Here is a 25,504-nt window from a genome sequence, read left to right on the forward strand (position 1 = left end):
TTGGTTACCTAAAATTAAACGTTGACTTTGATATGACATATTAATATTGACACGTGTAACTTATGTAGGTTGTTGACATGAAATTTATATGAAAAAAGATTAAATGAAGTCAAAAATAAAAAAATATCTTAATAAAAATTAAACTCATAATCCTTTATTCAATGAAAAAATGATAAATCACTAAGACACTTGTTTTGTTTAGTTAGCTACAATAACATTATTTTCTATGTATAATTAGTCAAAAACTATTAATTTTTTTTTCAATTATCAAAATTTATAAATCAAAAAATATTTAATATATAAATCTTTTTAATTTTATTTTATATCATTTTATATGTTGAATAGTTTACATATTTTTATTTTATCAATTTTTGGTTAACTTTCATAAATTAATATGTAAATTGATTTTAATATACATATTATTTTTACTCTAATTACTTATGTAAAATTATTCATAGACAAGACAATAAATACTTGTTTTGTTTAAATAATTATATTAAAATTAATTTTTATGTATCATTAGTAAAAGATTATTAAATTTTTTTCAAATGATTAAAATTTATAAATTAAAAAATGTTTAATATATAAATCCTTTTAATTTTACATAAATATTTATAGAAAAAATAATCTATATATTAAAATCAATTTAAAAAAATATGTAAATATTTTACATATTAATTTGTGAAATATAATTATAAATTGGTAAAATAAAAATAAAATTGTATACTATTCAAAATAAAAACATATAAAGTGATACAAAATAAAATTAAAAAGATTTATATATTAAATATTTTTTAATTTATAAATTTTGATAATTTGAAAAATAAAAAAAAATTGATTAATGATACATAGAAAATAATGTTAACCTATTTAACTAAAAAACATAAGTGTGTTATTGATTTATGACCTTGTCTAATTATTTATTCTGAAAAATAAGAAGATCAAAATTATAATTTAATTTTGTTATTAAAAAAATATGTTTAATCTCTCATTTTTTATTTGGGATATTCTGTCCACAATTTTAATTTTGATGTTGATCGTGTATTTGTTTAATTTTTTAAATAAATTAAGCTTGTTAAAAATTAAATAATTTACAAAATTTATCAGGTGACTAATAAATAGATGTGTGTTGATCAACGATCACGAAATAGAAATTAATATTTGAAATTGGTCATAAAGATTAAAATCATAATGTCTCAATTAAAAAATAAGAAATTAAAATTATAAAAATTTTAAATGTAAGACATAAAATGTCTTATTTAAAAAAAAGAAAAAAGTTATAGATTTAAAAAAAAATAAAAAGACAAAACCCATATTTTAGCCTTATTTCTTTTTGTGCATGTAATTCGTAGTTTGCCTTTGCGTGATGTTATTAGACTTATAACATGTAAAGCATGTCTACATCTTTGTTTTGTACACGTAGATGTTGTGATTACTTGCCACATTGAAGTGTGATATTTGTCGCATGGATAGGCGGAATTTAGGTTTAATTATCACTTATAAATTTTGATAATTTTATTTCTTACAATTATAATTTAATAAATAAATAATATGTGTATAAATTATATTATTATTTAATCATAAAATTATTATATATGATACATTTATTAATTTTTATATTAAGTATATTGAAAAAATTTCATTAAGTTTTATAATAATTATTTTATAAGTTATGCCGAAAAAAATTTATGATTGATTAATGGTATAATTTTTTTTACAGAAATTAAACTTTTAAATAAACTTTCATATAAAATTTCTTATATTATGAAAAGTGATGTATCTATTATTGTATTTTAAAACAAAATTAAGCATAATTTTTATTCAATATATTTTAAAAGCGAAAAAGTTAATAGGGTGCAAAGTGTTTGTAAGGAAAAAGAGCGTGTGGAGAGTATAGAGAGCCGACAAAGAACAAATTATGGCTATGGCAAAAGAGAGGACAAAAAAAAAAAAAGAAGGTCGTAACAGAAGCACATTCAATGCGACAATATAAAAATTAATGTCTGATCATCATTACTCAGATATTTCCAAAAAAAGCTTTAGTTAAACAAATTCATACAACATTACCGTACTATACCAACTCTCTCTTCCTCAATACGTGTTTGGTTTAGACATACAAATAAAAAATAAAAGGTGAAAAATAATTTTTTTTATCAAAACTTTCATTTTACTCCTTTGTCAAGTCAGGTGTCAATAATATAAAATGTTTGTTTCGACCATTTAACCTGTCTATACTTTTTATATGTTTAAAACGACGATTTTGTTAGGCTACTTTTCTATATATTTATATGTTTTTTTTTATATATTTACTACTCTTTTATATATATACTAAAAATAACTTTTTAAAAATTTGAATGACTAATAAAAACAAAATATTTTTTTGAAGGAATTGTAAAAAATAATTAACAAATTTTAAAAAACATATTTAAGCCTTAAAAAAATTAATTAGTACTACTAAAATATATAGCAAAAGAAAATATCTATAACTATATAAAATTATATAAAGGAATAGAGAGAATATGAAAAAAAAATAGTCTTCAATATATCCCAATGTTTTGTTTTTAAATTTTACCAAATAGTGTTGAATTAAAGCGAAAAATTTTCAATTACTTAAAATAGTTGATTTGAGAGTTTTTTTTATACGTGGTAGCCTGAGAAATAATCAGAATCCAAACACAGTAAAAAATTTGGATGCAAAACAATGGTGAGTGTGAAACAATAATTTGTAATTCAGATGTGTCGGGAATATGTTCAATTTAAGTTATGATAGTGAAATGAAAGGAAAAAGTGGGGTCAAAATGAAAAGCTGAAAATTTCAGCCACCCTTATTCACTCCAAATTGCAAACTTAGACCAGCAAGCTACGATGCTTGCACTTTGTAATTCTTACTTTGCCAACCAAGGAAGACATATGTCTAAAAAAGAATGAGTCTGAAATGCAAATATTATTCATCCAACAAACATATTGGAAATTAGTGGTGAAAAAAGTGTTTGATCCCTTGTTTGGATCATTATGATTATAATAGAAGAACAAAAGTATTGTGAGGGAATAAAGTGTTCCCTAAGAATTCATTTTTATTTTGTGATCTATATTCCCTTCAAAAATAGACAGACAATAAAAAATGAAAGTGAAGTATCCAAAGAATTTATATGAACATCAAACTTTATTCACAATAGATAAAAATGAATTTAATGAAAAATTACATTAAATGCTAATTTCTATAATCCCTTTTCATTTCCTTTTCTTTCCCTTCCACTGTGTTGTCAAATATACATATGTCAATCTATCTACTTCTATAAGGTAAACATGCAGAACAAATGAATGATTCTTAATATCATTACCATTCTTTTATTATGTGTTGATCTGAACAAACTATTGAAGACTCTTCGGATCAGCCAAAAATGGTTACTACCAGTGACAAATAAAAAATCGAGGAAAAAATCCTTCAATTTGGAATTTTAACTTCTGCTCACATGACATTTAAATAATTCTTTTACTTAAAGAAACCAAGACATCATGTTTGGGTTCATGCAAAATGTCCTGAAACATGACAATAACCAATTTTTGTCTATTGATAGAGCTTGTTAACAGTACATCATTTGGATCCACTGGTCAACGAAAAGAACTAAAAAGCTGATATCAATTAACTATACCTCTCAATTGGTTCTTCAAGGATGAACTTGTCACCAAAATGTCCGACCTGCTTACAATACATCATTCATGCATATGTTATCCTTACATATAAACTATATGCTATCGTTGTATATGAACTTATTTATAATGACATTGAACAAAGAAAGCAAGAAACATTAGTAAAAGCTCAATTATTTATGTACAGCTCTTCAAGCATTTTGCTATAGGTTATCTTCGGTTAAAAGTATTAAGTCCGTCTAACCTCAGAGTCCTTCTGGAGAGGTATTAAGCAATGACTTTGGATTAGGACACTCTCGTGATTCAGAGTGCAAACATCGTGAGGGTAGACACACTAATTCAATCCCATCATCATTTATAAGCTCTCCTTTTAAGCAAGAGTTTGATAGCATCTGAAGGTTCTTGTCTCTAATCAGTACAATGGCCTAATGAAGGTAAGTGTATGTTTTGAAAGTGACTATTTTGGGTAATTTTTTTATAGGTACTTCTTACTTGATTTTAGGTAGAACAATCAGAAGAAGAAATTGATCAAAAGGAAGAACTCAATTAGACTAAGATAGACAACATTATAGGACAGGACACGGTAAGTGTTGTTTGCATAACTTTTTATTAAGTAAAGAAACTTACATGACTTGAAGGAATATGATTTCCACTGAGGAGGTCAAGCAAAAGGGTTGCAAAGCTATAAGTTACACTTTGTGGAATAACTCTACTTGCATGTCCTGGGAAAAGGATGGCAAACACTGCAATCATATACTTATAATTATGGTATGAGATTATAGGATCGATATAAAATAAGTAACATAATTAAGCCATCACCTAATGATTTTTTTTTTGTATTTGGGAGAGATAGGAATTATATTATCCACTCCAATCACATTAAGTTTGAAATGGCAGAACAAATTATATGAACTTGTCTATAATAATAAGATAAATTATGGCAATGTCACTAATAGCTCCACCCAACATCAATGTGAAGATAAATCTATCAGAACATGATTTGCACAAACCTCGTAGGCTGCTAGAATTTGTACAAATCGTCGAGACGTAGTGGAATCATTCATTGACTCAGCTAGGTCCTGGTGAGTCTCTTTGGCCAATTTGCGAAATGACACTTTAATCTCGTCAAAGGAGCTGGTCTTGGACACTCCTAATATATGTTTAATAGATAGCTCATACGCGTTCTCTAAGGGAAATTTTGTCCAAACGGATTCATGTTATTTGCAGCATCAACACAAAGATGCGACAAAATAAAGCATTGGAATGGGGGCGTTTGGTATAATTGATATTAAAAATTATGGTTCTGGCCTCCGTTTATTGATTTCAGCTACTGAGCTATATCCTACAGCAGTGACGACAAGATAAACCATGGCTACCTAACCCATCCTCAAAGATGAAAAGAGATGTTAAACATTGAAACCCATCCTTAAACCCTAACCAAAATTTTAAAAAGATAGAATGAAGATGAGAAGAGAACCGTATCAAAAATAGAAAATACAACACCAACCGAGAGAGGATTGATTCACTCGTTCACAGACCCCCTCAAAATCTTGAGCTAAACCTAATAGGACAAATCTATCAAAACCAAACCAATTGAGAAGAAAGAAATACCTTGGACAAAGTGGGTCTGGACTCAATGTTGTTTCCTTTGCTCAGAATATAAACAAAGAGAAGAATCACTGCACAACACAATGCCCACCACAACGCATATGGAACCCTCCTACACTTTAGAAGACATATCATGTGTCAATGAAGTAAAGAAGTGATGAAGAAGCTCGGGTCGATGAAGAACGCAGACGTAGAGAAGAGATGAAGAGAATGATGAATTGAAGAAGCTAAACTGAAGAAGCTCGGGTGGAGGTGAGTGTGAATATGCTTCAAATTTTCATAATACCCATTTTATCCCTGTTTATACCAAATGTCAGCAACTTAGGATGTTTAGTTTGGACTTTTCATATGTACTCTTTTCATAGATGTTTAATAGATTTATCCTTAAATTATTTTGAAAGATTCAATTTGATTTCTAAGTTATGAAAAAATTTAATTAGGTTATCAATTTTTTTTTTAAATGTATCAATTTTGATTTTTTCCATCTAATTAAACTGAGGTTGTTAGGATTGTAAATTCTAGTGATTTTTAGTTTATGAATAATAATTTTCATTATCTTTATTATTATTTTTAAAAAAATAAAATGATTTGATGATAAGAATGTACGCAACCAACACCTCACCTCGACTAGAAATATAATACAACCTTGAGGACGAGGTTGTATGCGACCAGCATCTGTGCCCTTGCCATTCGTCATGCCTTGATGAGGTTGTACACCCCACCATTTTGGATTTTCTTGGCCAAGTATAGCACTTTTCACCCTAATGATATTTTGCAAGGAAACAAGGAAACTTTTGGAAGTCATTGAATTATTGTTGGAGCTTGTTTACAGCTTTTCAATTCAGAATGATAATGTTGAGTATTTGGAGAAGAAACTTGAATATGAGGGATGATACAAATGAAACAACAAATCAAATCTTCATCACTAGAGCTAGCCATGCGCTTGAGGAGTGGACCAATGCTAGGAAAATTTATGATACCTTGTGATTTATACTGTAAATTCATTTAGTCACTACACAACTTGATCTAAACCATCTCCTAGAACTCTAGCAGTCTTAAATGTAACACAGATGCCTCATTTTTCAATGATCCAAATATGACAAGCTTTGGGATGTGCTTGAAGAATGATCAAGGTCACTTTGTCTTGACAAAAATTGATTGGTTCAAGAGGGGAGACTATGGGCTTGTTGAATGCAATTCAATGGACTATGTATATTTCGAATTGGACTACAAAACTAAGGTTGATACCAATCTTTGTTGTAAAGGAGGAGGCTTTTGAATTTGGTGTCATCATTTTCACTATAAAGAACTCCTTGATACTATGTCAAACTTCAAAGTTAAGTTTGTAAGATGATAGGGAAATGTTTTTTTTTTTTTTTTTATAGAATTTCAAATTGTACTGTTATTCCTATTTCTATTAAATAAAATAGTTTATCCAGCAAAACAAATATCAAACAAGTTACATTACAATTAACGATTTTACTTGACATAATACATGTTTATGCAATTTATGTGCCTTGATTAGTTTAATTAGTAAATTTCATCAAGTAAATTATGTGCATCAGAGCATTCAACATAAAAAAGACAGAAAGAAAGAAAGGAAAGGAAAGAAAACCTGTTTTGAAACTATCCTTAAGGATTTGATAAAAAAAAATTGTTCGAAATATTGTGATAAAATTTGAATTCAATGCAAACATGCTGACTATATATGAGTAGGAAGGCCATCCCCTTGTTCCCTTTAGAGGTTCACACACATTCACATTATTGAAGAGTGCACAGTTACTAGTGGAGGACAATTTGGCATGGGCCCAATAACATAAAATGAGTTTAGGGTTGTGTTGTTAAGGACCAAACATTTTTCTGACTTGTACACCACTCGTCTTTGACAAGGTGCCTCCTTGACTCAAAATCAGGGACATCCTAATTTCCATTTCGATTACTAGACATGCCCTCTTCAAAAAACATGGAAGTACATTACCTTGTTATCTTGCTTGTTTTACCATGTTGCCCCGGATAATGCAATACATTACTCTATGGAAGGAGGTTACTGTGCAAAAGTAAAAGATATTTTGCATGGTACGAAAGTCATTTCTACCGTTCGATTAAAATTGATAGTTGAGATGTCATGAAATTGTTCACATCAAATCAAATATTGATCGAGGAGGAGGGATGATCCTCTTCGATGGTGATAATAATGACAATGTAAGGAACTGGTTTGGATGACGATCTCGATGAACAAGATAAAAGGAAAAAAAAAATCTGATATAAGTAATCTCACAATAATCCTACACTAATCTCAAAACAAAATTATATTGGACAAACTACCTTTCTTTCGCACAGTTGCAGTTACGCACGCTAGAACCCGTCTACTGTATGATGGTTCTCAGTTAGAGACAGCTATAGAATCATTTCTTCAAAATTAACTTTCTGTAAGAAAAACCAATAAACGAAATCTTACTTTACTCTTGTCATTTGATGAATTGTTGACATTATATCCCTCTTTACTAAACCTCAATTTTTTTTAAAGATTTACTTGTAGAAATCATTGAAAAGAAAGTTGGCAATTTGACACATCCTCTCCCATCTCGAATTAATAATAAATTAAAATAGTCAAACATACTAATAATAAACAAGGTAACTTAAAAGACTTTAAAGTTTCCAGTTATCAACTTGTTAATTTTTTAATTTTCAGCTAACTTTTCCGTTAACTCTATCAAAATCATCAAATATGCTAATAATTAATGGAGGGAAAATGAGAAATGCAACGAAACATAATAAAATGTACACACTGGAGTTACTAGGAATATAGATAAAGCATAACATTAGAACAAAAATATCTCCCAAACTTCCAATGCGGTAAATACAAAGAGTAAAGACCCCTCATGTAAGTTGTCATAACACATGGAACAAGTAACAGTTGACTTGACAGTCTAACTCCAACTTTTATTGGATCTCATTCCAAATACAATGTCAATTAGACTGCAAAACAAAGATGTCTCAAAAGACTTAAGGGGACTACTTACAAAATGTTACATCGCACTTTGCTCTAAAGATCCCACACATTAAACAAAGACAACAATGTATAGACAAAGGTCACGGATCAAAGTTCAAAAGACACGTCTAGAATTCAATTCCTAATAATTCATTGAGTTTGCAATTGAATCAAAGAGGCGGGAGACATATACAATGCCAAATTGCAAATCAACATATTCCAACCTCCTAAAAACTAGGGCAAAACATGATTTTAGTCCCCATAAATAAAACAATATTAATTTTTGTTCCTCAAAATAAATTAATCTCCCTAGACTCCTAAATTACAGAAATATCTCCTTAATTACAGAACTATATCTTGTGTAATTCTTATTTTTATAAACGGTGAGTTAAAAAGAGATACATTCTTGTGAAACACAAAAAAAAACACCTAATACATTTTTATAAATAAAAGATTAAGTAAAAAACTAAAACTAACATACCTTCATGTCTAAAGCTTCTCGCTTCACAAAGTACAAGAAAGAGTAATTGTATGAAATCTTTTTGCATAAGTAAAAAAGACTATTTCCAAATTCAAACCTAAATCATCGGTCACTTAGGCACAACTTTTTTGTTGTGCCACGACTCATCCTCAAATAAAAAATTAAGACGAAAAAACATTGCTTTGATTAAGAGAATAAAATCAAATATTTAATATTTATAGGAACTAAAAACATGTTTAATTCAAAAAAAAAAATATAATTTACCAGTTGAGCAAGAGCAATCTTCCATCATTGTGGATTTGGCTCCAAAATAATTAATCATCATGTGAGGAACTAGAAACCCTCCCAAAATCCATATGACCAATCTGATAGAGTTCCTTCCAAACCTTCTCTGCATCAAATCCAGCATTGACAATGACACTGTCAATTTCCCTCACACCCCTTTGAACCCTTTCAATGTTGCTGTTGTTCCTCTCAACAACAACATCAACATCAACATCATCTTCACACCCCTCTTGAACCCTTTTAATGTTGTTGTTCTTGTTCTTGTTCTTTCCCAACCCTAAACACTTTCTCCCCACAAGAGAAGGCCCCTTGACAATAGCCATAGCACAACAATGCAACACCGCGCAAGGGCAGCAACACACTGCCACGCAATCAGCCACGTAGCCGCCGCAGCATGAACCACAATGCTTGCTCGAGCACTTTATCTTTTCCTCGCCACCCTCCTCCTCCTTCGCCAACCTGCCACGTGGATTCTTCTCCTCACTCTGATGCTTCTTCTTCTTCTTCATTATTCTCAATGTATACTGCATGTCCCCTGATGAACCTGCAATGCAATGCAACAATAACCCTTTTGTTATGTGTTGTATCAATCACCAACTTCAATCACTCAATAGTCACACTTCCATTTTCAATGTCGCTTACCATCACCATTCACGCATCTTTCTTCTCTCTGTCTCGTTTTGTTCATAGCCTATGTATATGCTCTATATATCTATTGTAATAGTATATGTATGTACGTATTGCATAATAGATGAGCTAGCTAGACGGATCTTCATGCATTTTTAAATATTGTTTATTGGATAAAATTTAATAAAAATGGTAACATTACTATTAGAGTTTGTTAAATAGTGGGATTTAATTAAGAAAAAATAGATTATACACTCATATTATAGCACACAATGGCGAATTCAAGACCCTAAATCAGTGGGTATAAATTATAAAAAATAAAATAAGTGGATTCAATTATATAAATATAAATAAAATAAAATATAAAAATATAAGATTTTATTTAAAAATTTGATGAATTTTAGAAAATGAGGGGATGCAAGTACACACCCTCAAAGCAATGTAGGTCCGCCATTGATAGCACAAATTTACACTGTCTTTTAATTATAAATCATATAGTATGATTTGTTGATTTTTATAATAAGATAATTATAGAAAATCTTATTTAAAAATAAACTTTTTAAAAGAGAAGATAAACGAAAAAAATAATTTTTTTAAAAGAAAAAAATATTAAACTGAAAATAATAAGAAACAAAATAATTTTTCAAAAAAAATTATTAAATTGAAAAAAAAAATATAAAAGATCAAATAAGTTATTTAGCCTATATAAAACAGTTTCAAACGGCCAAATGTCAATAACATATTCATTTGAACATATATTTTTATTATTGATTTAAATTTAAAAAAATTGAAGAAAAAAACCCACATTTGATTTTATATATAGATTCTAATAAATATTAAATCAATGCAAGATCGTGTGTTAAATAGAGTGTTGGTAATATTCTTCTTAAAAATAGTATGTGAATGAAGAGACAAAATATGTAATGTAATAGAAATATTGGAAACAAGAATGATGATATCATAAAAGGTAGTGGTATTGCAAAGCTTTGGAGGAGAAAAGTTTGAAAAAATTGGGGAAAGTAAATTAGAGGAAGGTTCGCGCGTTTGTGGCCACTCACTAGTGCTACATTTAGTCCAACAGCCACTGAGATTGGGAAGTTATATATGCACTCTTCTTGGTTTAAGGATACAGTGACTTGGTACTTGTGTTTGTGACACAGTCCCTTTGAATGGGGCACTGCATTCTTGACTTGGCTCTTGGACTCTGTTGACCGTTTTTGGACCTAGATTATTGCCATTGCTATTCACATTTAACCCACTTTTATTTATTATTATTATTTTAAACAAAGTGGTAGAATAGATAGAAGGTCACCTTCAATACTACTAGATAGGATGCAAAAGACCAACAAGGCTCAGTATAATTCAATTTTTGATCATGTGAATAAAAAACAACAATGATATCTACACTTCAGAATAAATTAGTTTTCAATTATAAGTTGGTGGATGTCTCTGATGCAAGAAAAGGAAAACAAAAAAGATATGGTGCGAATGACAATCCAAAGGATTATCGCACAAGCTTAGACCACAAGCAATTTTACTTGTTGATTAACCCGTATGCACCAGAAAATTTTCTTGAGAATGGTTATCTATCACTAAACGAAATTTTAGTAGCCTCAAAAGAAATCAAACTCGTATCTATAGAAAGGAATAAAATAAACTCCAAATCTTTAAGCACTTGTGTGAATTCACATTTACCCCCATTCACTGTATTATAGCATCGCTCAAGTGCCTTAATTAACGTATCAAATCAAATGGAGTAAAACGTACTAGTTCCAAAAGAAGCAGAATCATGGGCTCTACTACAAGGAATTCAATGGTTACAGCAACTGGGACTTCATGAAGTTACTATAGAATCTGACTGCAAACCATTGGTAGATGGATTTAGAAGTTGTAAGGGCCGGATAATATCACAATGGATTATAAGTGTGAGTTGAAATCCCACGTCGAATAAAAGTAAAAAATTTAAACATCATCTAAGTGAGGAGAGAATTTAAATTAGTTAGAATATCATTGTCTTTTGCTAACATCCATGACTTTAACTTTATTTAAACATCATGTATCTTCTATGTTATTTTGAATGAAATAAAGTAGTTATATTTCTATAAAAGAAAATTATCATCTTAAACCAACTAACAGTCAAGCTTTGGTAGAAATCAATCTAAGCAACTATGATATTTAATGTAAAACTATTTATTATATAGTAAAAAATATTCAATATATACTTTTTAAAATAATTTAAAGTGCATGTGATGTACACACTTTAGCTTTTGCTAGTGGGTGAAACCTTTAGCTTTAGGTTCAAATTAGGGGATTTTACCTCTGTTGTGCACTAGTTACATCTATTGCAGGTACAGAAGAAAATGGAATCAAGTTACAATGTATAAGGATAAGGGTATAGTGGGCATGAGATAATTAAACAATGTAGGGTAGTAAAACCATTGTGCTGACATAGTACAGAGTGTAACATGTTTTTACCTAAAATAAAAAAAGCTAGACCTTGGAACTGAAATGTGATTGTGATGAAACAGAACGATTAATTCATCCCTTATTCCCATTTTGGTTTGAGTTGCAACTGCTACTCTTGTCTATATGCACTGTGCAGGCTCCTGTTATATGCCCTACTCTCCTTTTTTTTTTTTGCATAATGATTCATTTTATATGTAGAGAGAGAAGCAAAAATGAGACAAAAATAATTAAATTATTCATGTCCAATTGAAATTTGATGTGAATGGAAATGACAGAGAAAAGGGTCCATTACTCAAATAAAACCTTAGAATATAAAAATGATAATCTCAAGGGATTAGTGAAGTTGTATTGCATCACATAGGTTGTAGGTTCAAGTTCCTACCAGTCTCCTTGAATGGACTGTCCTTTCCCCACCCTAATTTTTTAATACGAAAATGATATTTTGTGATAAAATTGCATATTTTTTAAAATTTAAAATATTTAATTATATTAAACGTGAATCAAAATAACACGGATGGAATAATTTGATTTGATCAACTAATACACGTCAAATATTCCAGCTAGCCGTGAATCACATATATGATGGGTTTGTTTAATTTTAAAATAAATATTTTTTTTTTGAAAAAAATACTTTTCTAAAAGCATATATAATTTATTTCTCAAAATAAGCAAAAATATTTTTTTAAAACAAAAAAAATTTAGACAAGCACACTAAAATAACAAATTAAAACTTACTTATTTTATTAAAATAAATAAATTTTTTCAAAAAATAAATTTAAACAACTCACTCATAATCTTAATCTCTTGAGAAACACACACGACTCCTTTGGCGAGAGTTTTAAGTTTGATTAATTTCGTAAGTCAATATGATAAACATATAAGAAGCTGTACTTTTGTCACGTCTAGGAGAATATTGTTGAATCAATTAAGTTAAGGAAAATTGTAAATGCATGTCAACTCTATTTTATAGTGGACTAAGATGAAAGATGATAGAAATAAGAAGAAAAAGACAACATGAGAGATGATTTTTTTTTATTTTTTATAAAGTTATACTTTTTTTGGGTAAAGACATGAGAGATGAATGTAAAAAATGATATGATAAAAAAAATAAAAAGAGATAGAAATAAAAATTAGCCAGAAGAGAAAGTAAATTAGTTTATAATTACCCTTATGTTTCTTTCACAGTACATTTGCAGTTTGCATGCTTTAGTATTATTACTTTCGCATAGGAAAAAAAATATCTTTTTTATTGTGCAGTGGAATAATATAAAATATTATTATGATCAAGATATGCAGAAGTTCAAAAATTTTCTTTGAATTTATATAAGCAAAACCGTCCTTTGATTTCAGTAAAATAGAAAACGGTGTGTAGAGTTAGGTTCAATTAAAAATTTAACGTGGTGTGCTCGTTCTCCAAGAGATCTGCCAGTAAAATTAAAAATTAAGAAAGAAAACCGAGGAGAAAGAGAAAACAGATCTACTATACTAACATTGCAGCAGTGAACATGAAAATCTAGCCATGTTAATTCTAATCTTCTTACGCATTGACTAGAAGTTAATGATGCTAAAAAAAACTACAAATTTACATATTCTCGTATATTTACTTATGTCATTATAAAATAGTTGATAAAGTAATATGATTAAATGTATGTTATCTCACTAATAAGACTGATAGAATTATCTTTATAAATTTTAAATTTTATCAGGTCAAAATTAACTAACATCCACAATTTTTTTTCCCTATACATAAACTAATTAAGTCCCATTTGTGGAACAGCAACTATATATCTTGCTGTCACAAGAAATGCTAAGTCTATAAATTCTTTTCGGAGAGTGATAAGGGCCAAGGGATCGAGTTTAACTGCCAACACTTTCCTTACATTTACTATGATTTGCATGTTACATTAGTATATCTTATCTTTTTCATCATTTTAAAATCATATTCTCTTTCAAGTCGTATTCACATGGTGTTAAGTTGTGTATGGAAATTCGAACAATAGGAGTGGCCCCATTTCTTCACACAAGCAGTTTAGTCACCAAAACCAAAATGATCAAACTTGCCAAAAAAATGGCAGTTTGTAGTTTAAAAAATCACAAATTTAATTATAATATACTATATAGTATTATATACTACCATATTATAACAAATAGTACAAATGTTTTATTTAATAAAAGACATGTTATCAAGTACCAATCCACACTCCCCCAAAGCCTAAACGAAAAACAGAAAAATAAAATCCCCTTACTTGACATTTTAACATTGTGAAGCAAGCTTGGTGAGGAACTAATGGGGTATCAAAATGCAAATAGGGGTGTTTATGGGAAAGTTAATTACATATCCATGATGTAAGATCCAATTTCAAATTTTAATAGGAAAGTAAAGTAAGCAAATGTTTCCAACTGAAAATAACATAAACATGTATCTTTGCAGTTTATATTCTTAATTTGAAACTCAAAGCAGCAGACCAAAAATGCAGAACATAATGGCAGGGAAATTAAACTCAAAACCTCAAACATTGACATAATTAACAAAAAAAAAGAACTTAAAGAGAGCTGTTATAGTTACCTCAGTGCAAGAGTGATGACCCTTCAGAATGAGATTGGCCTCTTTAATGAGATGTAGGAATTCCAAGTTAGACTCCAAAATTGGCTCTGATAAGACGTTGAATCTCTTTGTGGTATTGCAAACAGAACAAACTTGATCTGATATATAAGAAACACCCATTTGATGTAGAAAGAACCCTGGTTAATCTAAGAGAGGAATCTCCTTCTCTCTCTGTGCCTCTGAGTGCTTTATAATTTATATTTTATTGTAGTCTCTGTAACACTTTATTTAATTAAAGATCAAATCTTATTTTATAATCATCAAAGCTCAAGAGAACATAAATATTTAACTTTGTGTAGAAAAACTGTCTCAGAAAGAGAGAGAGGGATCAGAAGCAAGCAAGGGAAGTGTGTTGAAGAGTTCCAATGAGAGGGAATCTGGTATATATATATATATAAAAGGAAAGATATATATATATATATATAAAAGGAGAAATTAATTACAAGCATAATTCTATATATTATTTTTATAATTTGATATAAAATATGATTTTTATTAATTCAATTGTTAAATTATATCTATGATTATTTGATATATTTTCTTAAAATCTAATAATTATACTAAATAATTAATCTTGACTATTCCTCCTCTGTATATACTCACACACGAGAAATGACATTAGCACCACACTCTCTTTAATACAATTTTTTTTATTCACTTTTTAATAGAATACAAACTCTTATTGGTCTAAAAAGTCAAAATTACAAAATCAAGATAGACACTCTTAAATGTGAACTGGGACTCATAAAAAAATTAATAAACTTAAATATATTTTTTATATCTATAATATATTCTATTTTAATTTTACTACTAAAGTTTTTTTATAAAAAAATTTACTACCTAAAATTTTTTTATATTTGATTTTAATGTCTATCGTCATATCTTTTAAATCTTTTAAATGATAATATAATAGGTTAATAGAATGTCATATTATCTGTTAAACAATGTTGTTGTGATAGATTAATACTGGAGAAGCTCTTTTTTCAGTGAACATATCATATGTTTGATTTTCTTAAATCTGACCTGAGAAATGCTCAGGCACGTGAGAGGCAGAATGCACGTGCACCCACTTGGCTTTTGTTGTTTCACTTCTTTAATTAAACGGCTTGCATGCCAAAGTAATTAAGGTGTGAGTAATGTGATACTGTACACTAATGCACTTTGCTATGTTTGGCAGACAGAACAATTTAGATTTCCGTTCAGACATCAATGAGGGGGTGGAAGCCAATTAATTAGGAAGATTAGGATAAGGAATCTGATTTTATTTTTTTATTCAAAAGTGAGATTTGGACGGTCTCAAAGTTAAGGGTGCAAAACTTTACTTGCTTGCTTAAAGTGATACCTTTATTTATAGTACTATAATTTGTTTATGGAAAAAAGGGTTGCTTAGACTATTATTTTGTAGAGCTTATGAATTGACGGAAATGAATTCAGCATGGGTCTATTTGAAATATAAGTTATAAGTATTTTTGAGATCTTTTTTATTGGAAATATAGAGTTTTTTTTAATAGAGAAGTTCTTAAAAGAGTTTCTAACCTTGTATCCAAACAGACTCATACACATTCAACGCATTTATATTTGTTGAAGGAAGATCGCATGCATGTCTAAGATTTTGAACTTGCATTTTTAGTTAATTGGACCAGCTACATCTCAATTAGTTGAAAAGTAATTATTTGTGCATGGCAAAATAAAAATAATGTTATTAGTTACTTTTGTCAATTATCTAGTTAAAAGTTCTCTATTCCTTTAGTTATGTCAAGAAATAATGTTTGATCTCAACAATACTGTGCGCATGTGTTTGTTTTCAATTTCAAATGTTAATAATCCAAGATTCTCCTTTCTTCTCATCAGTTTGAGCATTGAAAAGTGAAAAATCTCCTTTCAATTGAGTTGTAACGGATTTCAAACACACCTATTGTCGCTTATAAAAGCAACGGAAACTGCAAGAAGTAATAGTGGAGGTAATTATGCATGTTTTCTTGTTGGGCTGTTGTGGAGGTAATTGCTTTATGCATCTTCTTTTTTGCTTGGTGCATTCCCAATAATTTTAATATCTCCATCTTACCCTTGCCCCCTCATTCACTCTCTTTTTCTCTCCATCTTCTCCTTCACTACCATAACTCTGAATCCTGAATTCGAAGGTGGAGGAGATTGTAGCGGCAACACAGAGGCATGAGGAAAGAGATTAGTGGCAGTGGTGAGAAGGTGAGATGTGGTAAAGAGGAAGATGGAGAGAAGAGAGTGAGTGAGGGGAGAAGGAAGAAGGGTAAGATGGGGATATTAACAATTTTGGAGGTGCATAAAGCAATTTCCTGTTATGTACCAGCGTTTTGGGTTAATATGGCATTTGGTCAGCCCAAAATATTAATTATTTTAAGTTTTAACAATAATTATTTTTCTAAAAGAAAAATATGTACGTTCTAACTATTTAATGTGATGTTGACTTTCAATGTTACTTAATGAACTGTTTGAATTTGAAGACTAGGAAGTTAGCTTCTTCTTTAAGACATGATTCGAGATGTTAGTTGGAATGAAGACAAAAGTTGTTGGTAGTTATGTTAAGTTATCAATATATATTAAACCAGAAACACGTAGTATTTAGATAGAAAGTTATATATTTGTGAGTACTCGTCAATGCTTCAGAAAGTTGTGATTAGTAGTGTTTGTTTATAAATGTATAAATATACCTGGTAAGTCTTTACATTGACTACATAAATTTGAGATTAAGAATGTGTTCCGTGAGTTACTTTGTTTTTAATTTTTCTTTTACTACTTGATGTTTATCTTTTAGATTTCTTTTCCAATCTCACTTTCTTTATTCTCCTATCAGTCATTTTTAATTTGTATCTTCTTTATTAATTGAATTTTAGCATACTCAACTGAAAAGAAAAGGACTTTATTCGGTCCTAGATTCATCTTGAAATAGTTTTTGAACCAAAATTTCAGCTGATAAACAGCTCCCAACAATCATAATTAAGTGAGTAAATAATTAATTTAATATCTAAAATTATGATTCTTTATCACTTTAATCTTTAAATTTAACAAAATTTAAAGAGAAAAGTATCTTTAAAAATTATAACTCAGTTTGGTCTAGGTCCACAAATTTAATTATTATGTAATTTTAGTCTTTCAAAATATGTTGATATTATTAAGTCCCACGTTACATATAACTTTGGATTAAAGTAAATGACAAATTATAATTTCTTTCTTAAAAAATTTCGAAATTCATTACTTTTAGAAAATAAAGTAAGAATGAATCATAATTTCAAGAATTTAATTCAACATTTATTACTCTACTAAAGTGGAGGATATATTCACTTTATCGGTGTGTTGAAATTAACTTTGATATGTGCATGTTCATTTTGTGTACCTAATTTTGTTTGTCTGGAGCCATTTTATTTTTCTTTTCATATACAATAATAGGGCCTACTAACGTCACTTTGTTGAGAAAACATAATCCTTATCTTTGAAATTGCTTCTAATTTTCAGGTGGTTTTAGCCATTCAATTGTTGTAATCTTTGACATCTAACACGCAGACTTTTATAGTTGACATTTTCTTCAAATTTATCTCAGCATGCTGATTTTAGTTACTTGCAATGGTCGCCAAGCTCAGCAGTCAGATAATTTGCATGGTTTGGTACCAAAATTGAATAGAATTATATACTATAATTAAACCATAAATGAATACAGGCATTACAAATTACTAAACAAACTATTAAGCATGCCTCATCTATTTTCTCTTCTAGTCTCCTAAGCCAAAGTCACACCTTTAAATAAACAAATCTTTAAGCCAAGCATAACATGATTTCATCTACTAATATTCACTGTAACACCTGAGTGGCCTTGACATGATTCTGCATAACTTCTCATTGGACAATTCAAATCTATGTATAGAAGAATTGTTTGATGCATCTCCACATATCTTTTCCTTAGGCATCCCAATATCCTTTGCCAGCTTCTCTGCCTCACTATGTGTATCAATTACATGGTCAAAGCAAATGTATCTACCAGAAGCCTCGTTGTTCATTGCCTTGAATACACTTGCATGAGCTTCAGCCAATTTGGTCACATCCACTGATGCTAGAAAACCTTGAGAGTACATTTCTTGTGCACCTACATTTGCAATCGTGAAACCTTTAGATTCCATTTAAAATCAATCGACATTAAGTAAAGTTTATATATAAGTTGCACTCTAGGAATTGAGGGCGATACAGAAAAAAATGGGCAACAGAGTCTCATAATATGTTAATTCATTTTAAAATTAATTGACATTAAGTTTTCGAGTTCAAAGATAGGTATATTAATGAGGCAAGCAGCAATGTGGACTTTACAACATATTTTATATTAACATCAGATGGTACAAGAAATTGGAGCACTGATTTTGATCAATAGTAAGTACTAAGTAGTACCTTTGAGATAAGCAATCGTTGCTGTTGGATTCCTATGACAAAATTCAGGACCTGTAATTAGAGCTGGACAAATAGTTGTGAGCTTCAAACCCCTTTCATTAGATATTCTCCAAGCAGCCTTCTCTGCTCTCATCTTTCCTAAAGCATACCAAAGCTGCCATATATATATTCAAAAGAAAAGGCAGTGTCATATAACATGTAATTCTAATCTGCATAAACATGATACATAGTAGGAAAACAACAAAATAACATTAATAAGGTTCAATCATTGTGTGCAAAGTTTACCTTCTTTTCTATGCAGAATGATTCGGTGCTCCAAGAGGCATGATTAATAACTGGGGTAAAATCTGATTGTGAATTGTCTTGCCACACACAAGCCGATAGTGATGATGTGAACACACATCTTGTTATGGAAGGTGTTCTTGCACATGCTTCCATCACATTCTCAGCAGCCCTTACTTCAATCTCGGCCATGGATTTCTGGATATCAGACAGAAGCAATTGCTTAGATGCTATACAATAATACAAGTAACTTTTCTCTTCTAGATAATATTATTATTGTCATTGTCACAATAATTAAACTAAACACACATAAAGCATAGCATGATCCAATAGTTGAAATGATAGAAAATGTAACTTTGATCACATGATGTGCATAATAAATTAATAATGTAACTTATAAATTTTCCGCATATTATTATTGGATTTACAAGTTTTGCTCTACTAAAACACGTACTAATTTTGTATTGAAATAAAAGATTAAGAAACTCATCTGCATATTATATGTCTACTTTTCTTTAGAAAAGAAAAATTCTACAAACATCCCTACACACAGTATTATGTAACACGTGAGGGGGCCAATCAAACAGGTAATGATGCAACTACAGCTAATGATGACTTATTTGATTTTGCAATGTTCAATAATGCTAGCTAGTAGCTACTGAGAGGAGATAAAAGGTGTCATCAATAAAGGGAGCATGGAAAGGAAATAAAGTGACAGGCATGGTAAGTGTTGTAATGGGAAAGAAAGAGAAATGAAATGAAAATTGAATGGAAATTATGGAAGAGAAAGCAGGAGTATGTTGATAATAACTCCTTAATTAAGTTTATAAATGTAGTTTATCCTGATTTTATAAACTCTACTAAATTTATTTGAATAAATTTCACCGTGGAATGGATCAAAACAACCTTATGCAAATACATCCCTCGTGTTTACCTTCCCCTTTTACTAAGATTATATAAAAAGAAAAGGAAAAATTCAGCTTAAATGATTTAAAAATATAATGCCTTTTAAAATTAGTGTTAAGCCAAAGAGATAACATATGTTTAGCGATAAAAAAAAAAAGCTTAAGCCAAAAACTGCTACCATTTTTTTTTAACAGAAAAAATACCACCATTTAATTACAACATTTTCCCTCAAATATCTTATCATTTTTCAACCGTCTAATAATGCTTTTTAAAAAGAATAATTTATGTCAATCAATATCATGCACTCAAACATTTATAACACTATTATGCAACAAGTTATTCATCCATTGGGGTTGGTGTGACCAAACTAAAATGACTATAAAGGTTAAAAGTAAAGAGATTTTCCCAAAGAGCAACTATTTGTCAATGAAACAAGGTTTTGGACATTCCAGGAGGGTGAGATGTCACATTGAGAAGAGAAAATTAGTCAAATAAGAAAAGTTATATCCCAGCATGATATGATAAGTTGATAAATAATTTTGTACATTCAGTATCTCAAGAGAAATTAATTTTTAACTCTAGAGAATATTTGCATTTAAAAAAAAAAAAAAGGTATAATTGCTTACTGTGTAGCCAGATAAACCAGCGGGGTCTGTAAATGCAGAAGTGTGAAAGACGCCACGACAGCCCTGAAATGCTTTCTCCAACCCATCAACATCAGTTAGCTTTGCCATTATTACTTCCAAATTTCCTTCTGTAGCCCTCACTTCACCACGCCTCTCCATTTCCCTCAGCTTCTCTATGTCCTCTGCAACAAGTCAAATAAATAACCATGCACCATTCATAAGTCGAATTTGGTTTCTCTTGCCTGATTCTTTTGGTGTTGTTTTTGTGTTGTTCCTCCAAAATGACGTCGTATTAAAAATCTCTAAAATGACGTTGTATTAAAAGTTGTACTTTTAAAACAAGGTCGTTTTTTAATCAAAACTACGTCATTTTGGAGGGACAACACAAACATTCAGCATAAAAGCCAGGTCATAACCACTTACTCTCTATGTTCTAGAACATATTAGCACTCTTCAAGTTACACAAGAAAAAGAAAGGAAAAAAAAATAGAATTGCACATAAGCTTGTACTGTTAAGTAATGCAATTATTGTGTTTACTATTAGAAGTTAAATATGGTATAAAATTTACATACTCACACCTTTCAATTCACCTCTTGTTACTCAACTACACTTTTAATTTGGGTGTTCGTTTCTTTATTTAATTAATTAACTATGTTACAAATATGATACATCTACCAATTCTATTCATAACTAGTGATGTTTATAACAAAAAAAAAGTTTATTGTTTTTTAGTATAGATAATGCATAGCAAATTATATACTGGTAGATTATTAAGCGTTAACATTATTATATAACTTAAGAAAGGTATTAAATAGCATAAAAAATGTATTTATTAGTAAATCTATAGGTCTTTTTTTTTGCAATAAACATTAATCAGCTTCTTTACCCAAGGGATGTAAGGAAATCTGATTATTATTTTTAAAAAAAACACACACACACAAAACACACGTGTGTATATCTCAAGAGATATCCAATTATGGTGGACTGTGGAGATTTAATATAGATGCCGCGAGATTAATATAATTTGTAATGTGTTAATATTATTATTATTATTATTATTATTATTATTATTATATAACTAAAGAAAGCTTTATTTAGCATAAAAAATATTATTTATTAGTAAATTCTTATTAAACTCCAAGGATATAAACGTAATTTTCTCTATAAATTAATCGAGGAAAAATAACATGTTATTTTTCTTTTTGATGGAAAAAGAACATGGTGCTTTATTTCAACTTCTTGCCGCACTCTTTTTGTTTGTGAGCGTACACGAAACTCGTAATCACGCCATAATAAACTACAAATATAAAGATACTGGGTATATAATTAAATTAAACCAAGATCATAGAAACTTTGGTAAGTTTAACAGTATTATATTGAGTCGGCTATTTTTATTTATTTAACTTTGGAACATTGTTGAGTCGGCTCTTTGGCATATAAGACAAATTCCTTATTCAAAATTGCACACTAGACCAATCAATATGGTAACGTCATGGTATATCATCATATATAAAAACGAAGTTGACATCTTATATATATATATATATATATATATATATATATATATATATATATATATATATATATATATATAACATTAAATATTTGATTGGATTTGCTCAATAAAGATGGACATCAAATTGCCAACTATGCATAATTTTCTATCGCACATTGTTTATCACGTACGGAAACAACAAAACACACCGAAACGAATCATCCACATGCACAATTTTCCAACAAAAAAACGTTAATTAACATCGTCTTTCTTATTGTTATTACGTAAATTTTATTTAAACTTATTTTATTTTATTTTAATTTAATAAAAAAAAACGCATAAAATTAAATCAGTAAAAATATATATATTTAACAAAAATACATCTCACAAGTTGTTGATTCAATCCCCAAAAAGTCCTAGTAGTGCACGGAACTCTCGCATGTGCGGCCGCAGAATAATAAAAGTTGATGTTTAATAAACTAAAAAAAAATTATCAAACGGATTTCATAAGTTAAATTTAATGTAACAACAATTAATATAATTTACACCAGCTTACAACAAGCCTTTACCAAATGAATAATGAATCTAATGATTAATGAAAAGTAATTTCCTTCATTGGGTGTAAAAATCAAAATAGGAGGTGACTAACTGACTATAAACCCCTTTCAAAAAAAAAAAAAAAAACAGACTATAAACCAATTATTTTTGGTAACAAAATTTTGGAATATACCTAGTACCTTTTGAACAAATTAAAAAAAGCATTGAATTTATATAGCAAATGCATACTGAATTTCTTTCTCTCCCTCCCCTGTTTCTATCACACCTACCCAGTTAAACCTCTGTTTCAAACCGTAATTTAACAAGAAAACTAGAATCACCACCAACTTGCATACCATCACTATTCAAAGAGTCAAAGTTCCTCCCTCGTTCACACCTTGAATCTACCCAGAAAGAAAATCATAATTTTCTCAACACCCCAACAACATATATACACTTAACTGACTTAAGCAAAATAAGGATATATTTGGAAGAATCTATTGAGGTTCAAAAAAGTAACTTAAGTATAATCTTAGCATAAGTTCTTTCAACTTATTTTATCATCTTTTAAGTTGATTGAATAAGACACGAGTTATTGTAAATTCTTTTAAGAAACAGTTTGTTATTTTTACACTAAATTTTGATTGAACAAGTGTTTATTGTTTGATGAGGAGAATGGGAGATTTACCTGGGTTGTCAACGGTGACTCGAAGAGAGTAACCTAAGAGCAAGAGATGGTTGACCAAGGCAAGACCAAAGTAGGAAACTCCACAAGTGACACAGATTAAGGTACCCTTTCCATCATCATGTTCATAGGAGGAAACAAACTTGTGGGTTCTCCCCCCCTCATCGTCTTTCCGCCGCTGGATGCCGGCGGCTGCCACCAGGCTCCGGCGAAAGGCCTCCAGCTCCGCCCTCCTGCTCTCCCACGTCCGTACAACACCCATTATTATATATTATTAAGTATGTGAAGATATATAAATATGGTATAATATATGGTCCTAGGGAAAACTAAGATGAAAATAAATAGGGAAAGATTTGGGGTTTGGGGTGTGGATTATTGAAACTAAAAGGAGTTTAAGTGTTGAAGTTGAAGATGGAAATTGAAGTCAGATGCAAGGGAAAATGGTTGAAATGGAAATAGGTATTTATAGAATATTTGATCCCCAAGTGTCAAAGTGAATGAGAAGAACACGTGTTTCGTTGCTTTACCGTCAAAGTCCAGCTTGGCGGGTCTGCCATGTAATGCTAAATTGATTCATTCAAAAGAAAGAAAAAACGGGGAAGATCACACACATGCCCATGTTTTTTATTGCATTTTTATTTATTTGTTTTATATCTTTTTGTGTAATATAAAATGATATAAAAATTCTTGAAAACGAGTTTTGTGTTAAAGTGTAGCAAAAACATCCCAATAATTCTCTTAAAAATCAGTTCACAAGATAACAACCTATTCAATTATATATAAGCATTTATCATATTCTTTAATCACTTTCGATGTAAGACTCTTAATACTTTGAAATTTTAAAAGATGTTGAAAAATATTTTAATTGATAGGATATTAATTTAATAGTAGTCTATAAGTGTCTAATTAGACAACAAATGTAAGATTCGCACGAAATTCATGGTATACATGAAATTCACTTAATATGAAACTCTGTTCTTTTTTAATATTTTCCATATATAAGATTACAGTTAATACGGTATAGCGAAATATTATTTAATGATTCAGTACATTTTGTTTTGAATTAAAATTGGATTGGATAATGATAACTTTTTCAATATTCAAAGAAAAAAGCTACTAGTATTTGTCTTAAAGCTAGCATTCAAAAAAGCTATTAAAAACTGTTGTATAGTCAAAATAAATTAATCCAAAGCTGCACTTATCTTCGTATGCATGTCCGCGTAATGTGTAGAAGTACCATTATTATTCATTTTGGATATTAGACATAGGCTTCATATTTTTCATTTTTCATAATAAAAGTATATGACATAATGATATGAAAAGAAATTATCTTATATGAGAAGAATGTGAGCATTAAATTTAAATCATATAATTAAATATGAATGATTGATATTTAATATTATATGACTATTTAAAAAATTATATAAATTTTTTACATTAAATATTAACTTCCATATATGATCTAGATCAAATTCTCTTAGTTTCACACATAAAATATTTGCTATGAAAGTAATATTTACATTTTTATTTCATCGATTTTAGTTTTAAGTTTTAACACTTTGCTACTCTTGTAATTTGAGTTTGCCTCCATCCCTGTTTACAGGTATACGTGCCCTCTCTCTGGTAAATATAGTTCACCTCAATAAATCTAAACAACTAAAGATAATTAGATTTTTAATATATATATATATATATATATATATATATATATATATATATATATATATATATATAGATGCAGTTCTTAAAAGTTATTTTTTCATAAAATAAAATAAATAACTTCTAAACAAGTATCGTAAAAAAATAAAATTCAAACGAATCAAATTTCTTTCGGATTCCATCAGACC

General features: G+C 29.3%; 2 protein-coding genes across 2 annotated transcripts; both read right to left on the bottom strand.

The window, feature by feature from the left end:
- Nucleotides 1–8,365: 8,365 nt before the first annotated feature.
- LOC102667858 (uncharacterized) lies at nucleotides 8,366–15,018 on the bottom strand. The gene is made up of 2 exons (XM_014771481.3): nucleotides 14,677–15,018; nucleotides 8,366–9,561 (listed from the first exon to the last, which is right to left on the bottom strand). The coding sequence occupies exon 2, from the start codon at nucleotides 9,545–9,547 to the stop codon at nucleotides 9,047–9,049; it is 501 nt and encodes a 166-aa protein (XP_014626967.1). The 5' UTR covers nucleotides 9,548–9,561; nucleotides 14,677–15,018; the 3' UTR covers nucleotides 8,366–9,046.
- Nucleotides 15,019–18,362: 3,344 nt separating this feature from the next.
- On the bottom strand, nucleotides 18,363–24,245 carry LOC100819104 (cinnamoyl-CoA reductase-like SNL6). Its single transcript, XM_003553770.5, has 5 exons — nucleotides 23,661–24,245; nucleotides 20,940–21,121; nucleotides 19,411–19,605; nucleotides 19,126–19,279; nucleotides 18,363–18,829 (listed from the first exon to the last, which is right to left on the bottom strand). Exons 1-5 carry the CDS (start codon nucleotides 23,917–23,919, stop codon nucleotides 18,531–18,533), a joined length of 1,089 nt encoding a protein of 362 aa, XP_003553818.1. The 5' UTR covers nucleotides 23,920–24,245; the 3' UTR covers nucleotides 18,363–18,530.
- Between the last annotated feature and the right edge of the window lie 1,259 nt (nucleotides 24,246–25,504).

Source organism: Glycine max, chromosome 19 (assembly GCF_000004515.6).
Source record: "Glycine max cultivar Williams 82 chromosome 19, Glycine_max_v4.0, whole genome shotgun sequence".
NCBI lineage: Eukaryota > Viridiplantae > Streptophyta > Magnoliopsida > Fabales > Fabaceae > Glycine > Glycine max.

What these genes read in the sequence shown, in the direction of transcription:
- LOC102667858 (XM_014771481.3), bottom strand. Translation starts at nt 9,547, where the DNA reads ATGCAGTATACATTGAGAATAATGAAGAAGAAGAAGAAGCATCAGAGT.
- LOC100819104 (XM_003553770.5), bottom strand. Translation starts at nt 23,919, where the DNA reads ATGGGTGTTGTACGGACGTGGGAGAGCAGGAGGGCGGAGCTGGAGGCC. An exon ending in AGTCACCGTTGACAACCCAG is followed by an intron (nt 21,122 to 23,660) that starts GTAAATCTCCCA and finishes GACTTGTTGCAG; the next exon opens with AGGACATAGAGAAGCTGAGG. An exon ending in AACGATTGCTTATCTCAAAG is followed by an intron (nt 18,830 to 19,125) that starts GTACTACTTAGT and finishes TTGCAAATGTAG; the next exon opens with GTGCACAAGAAATGTACTCT.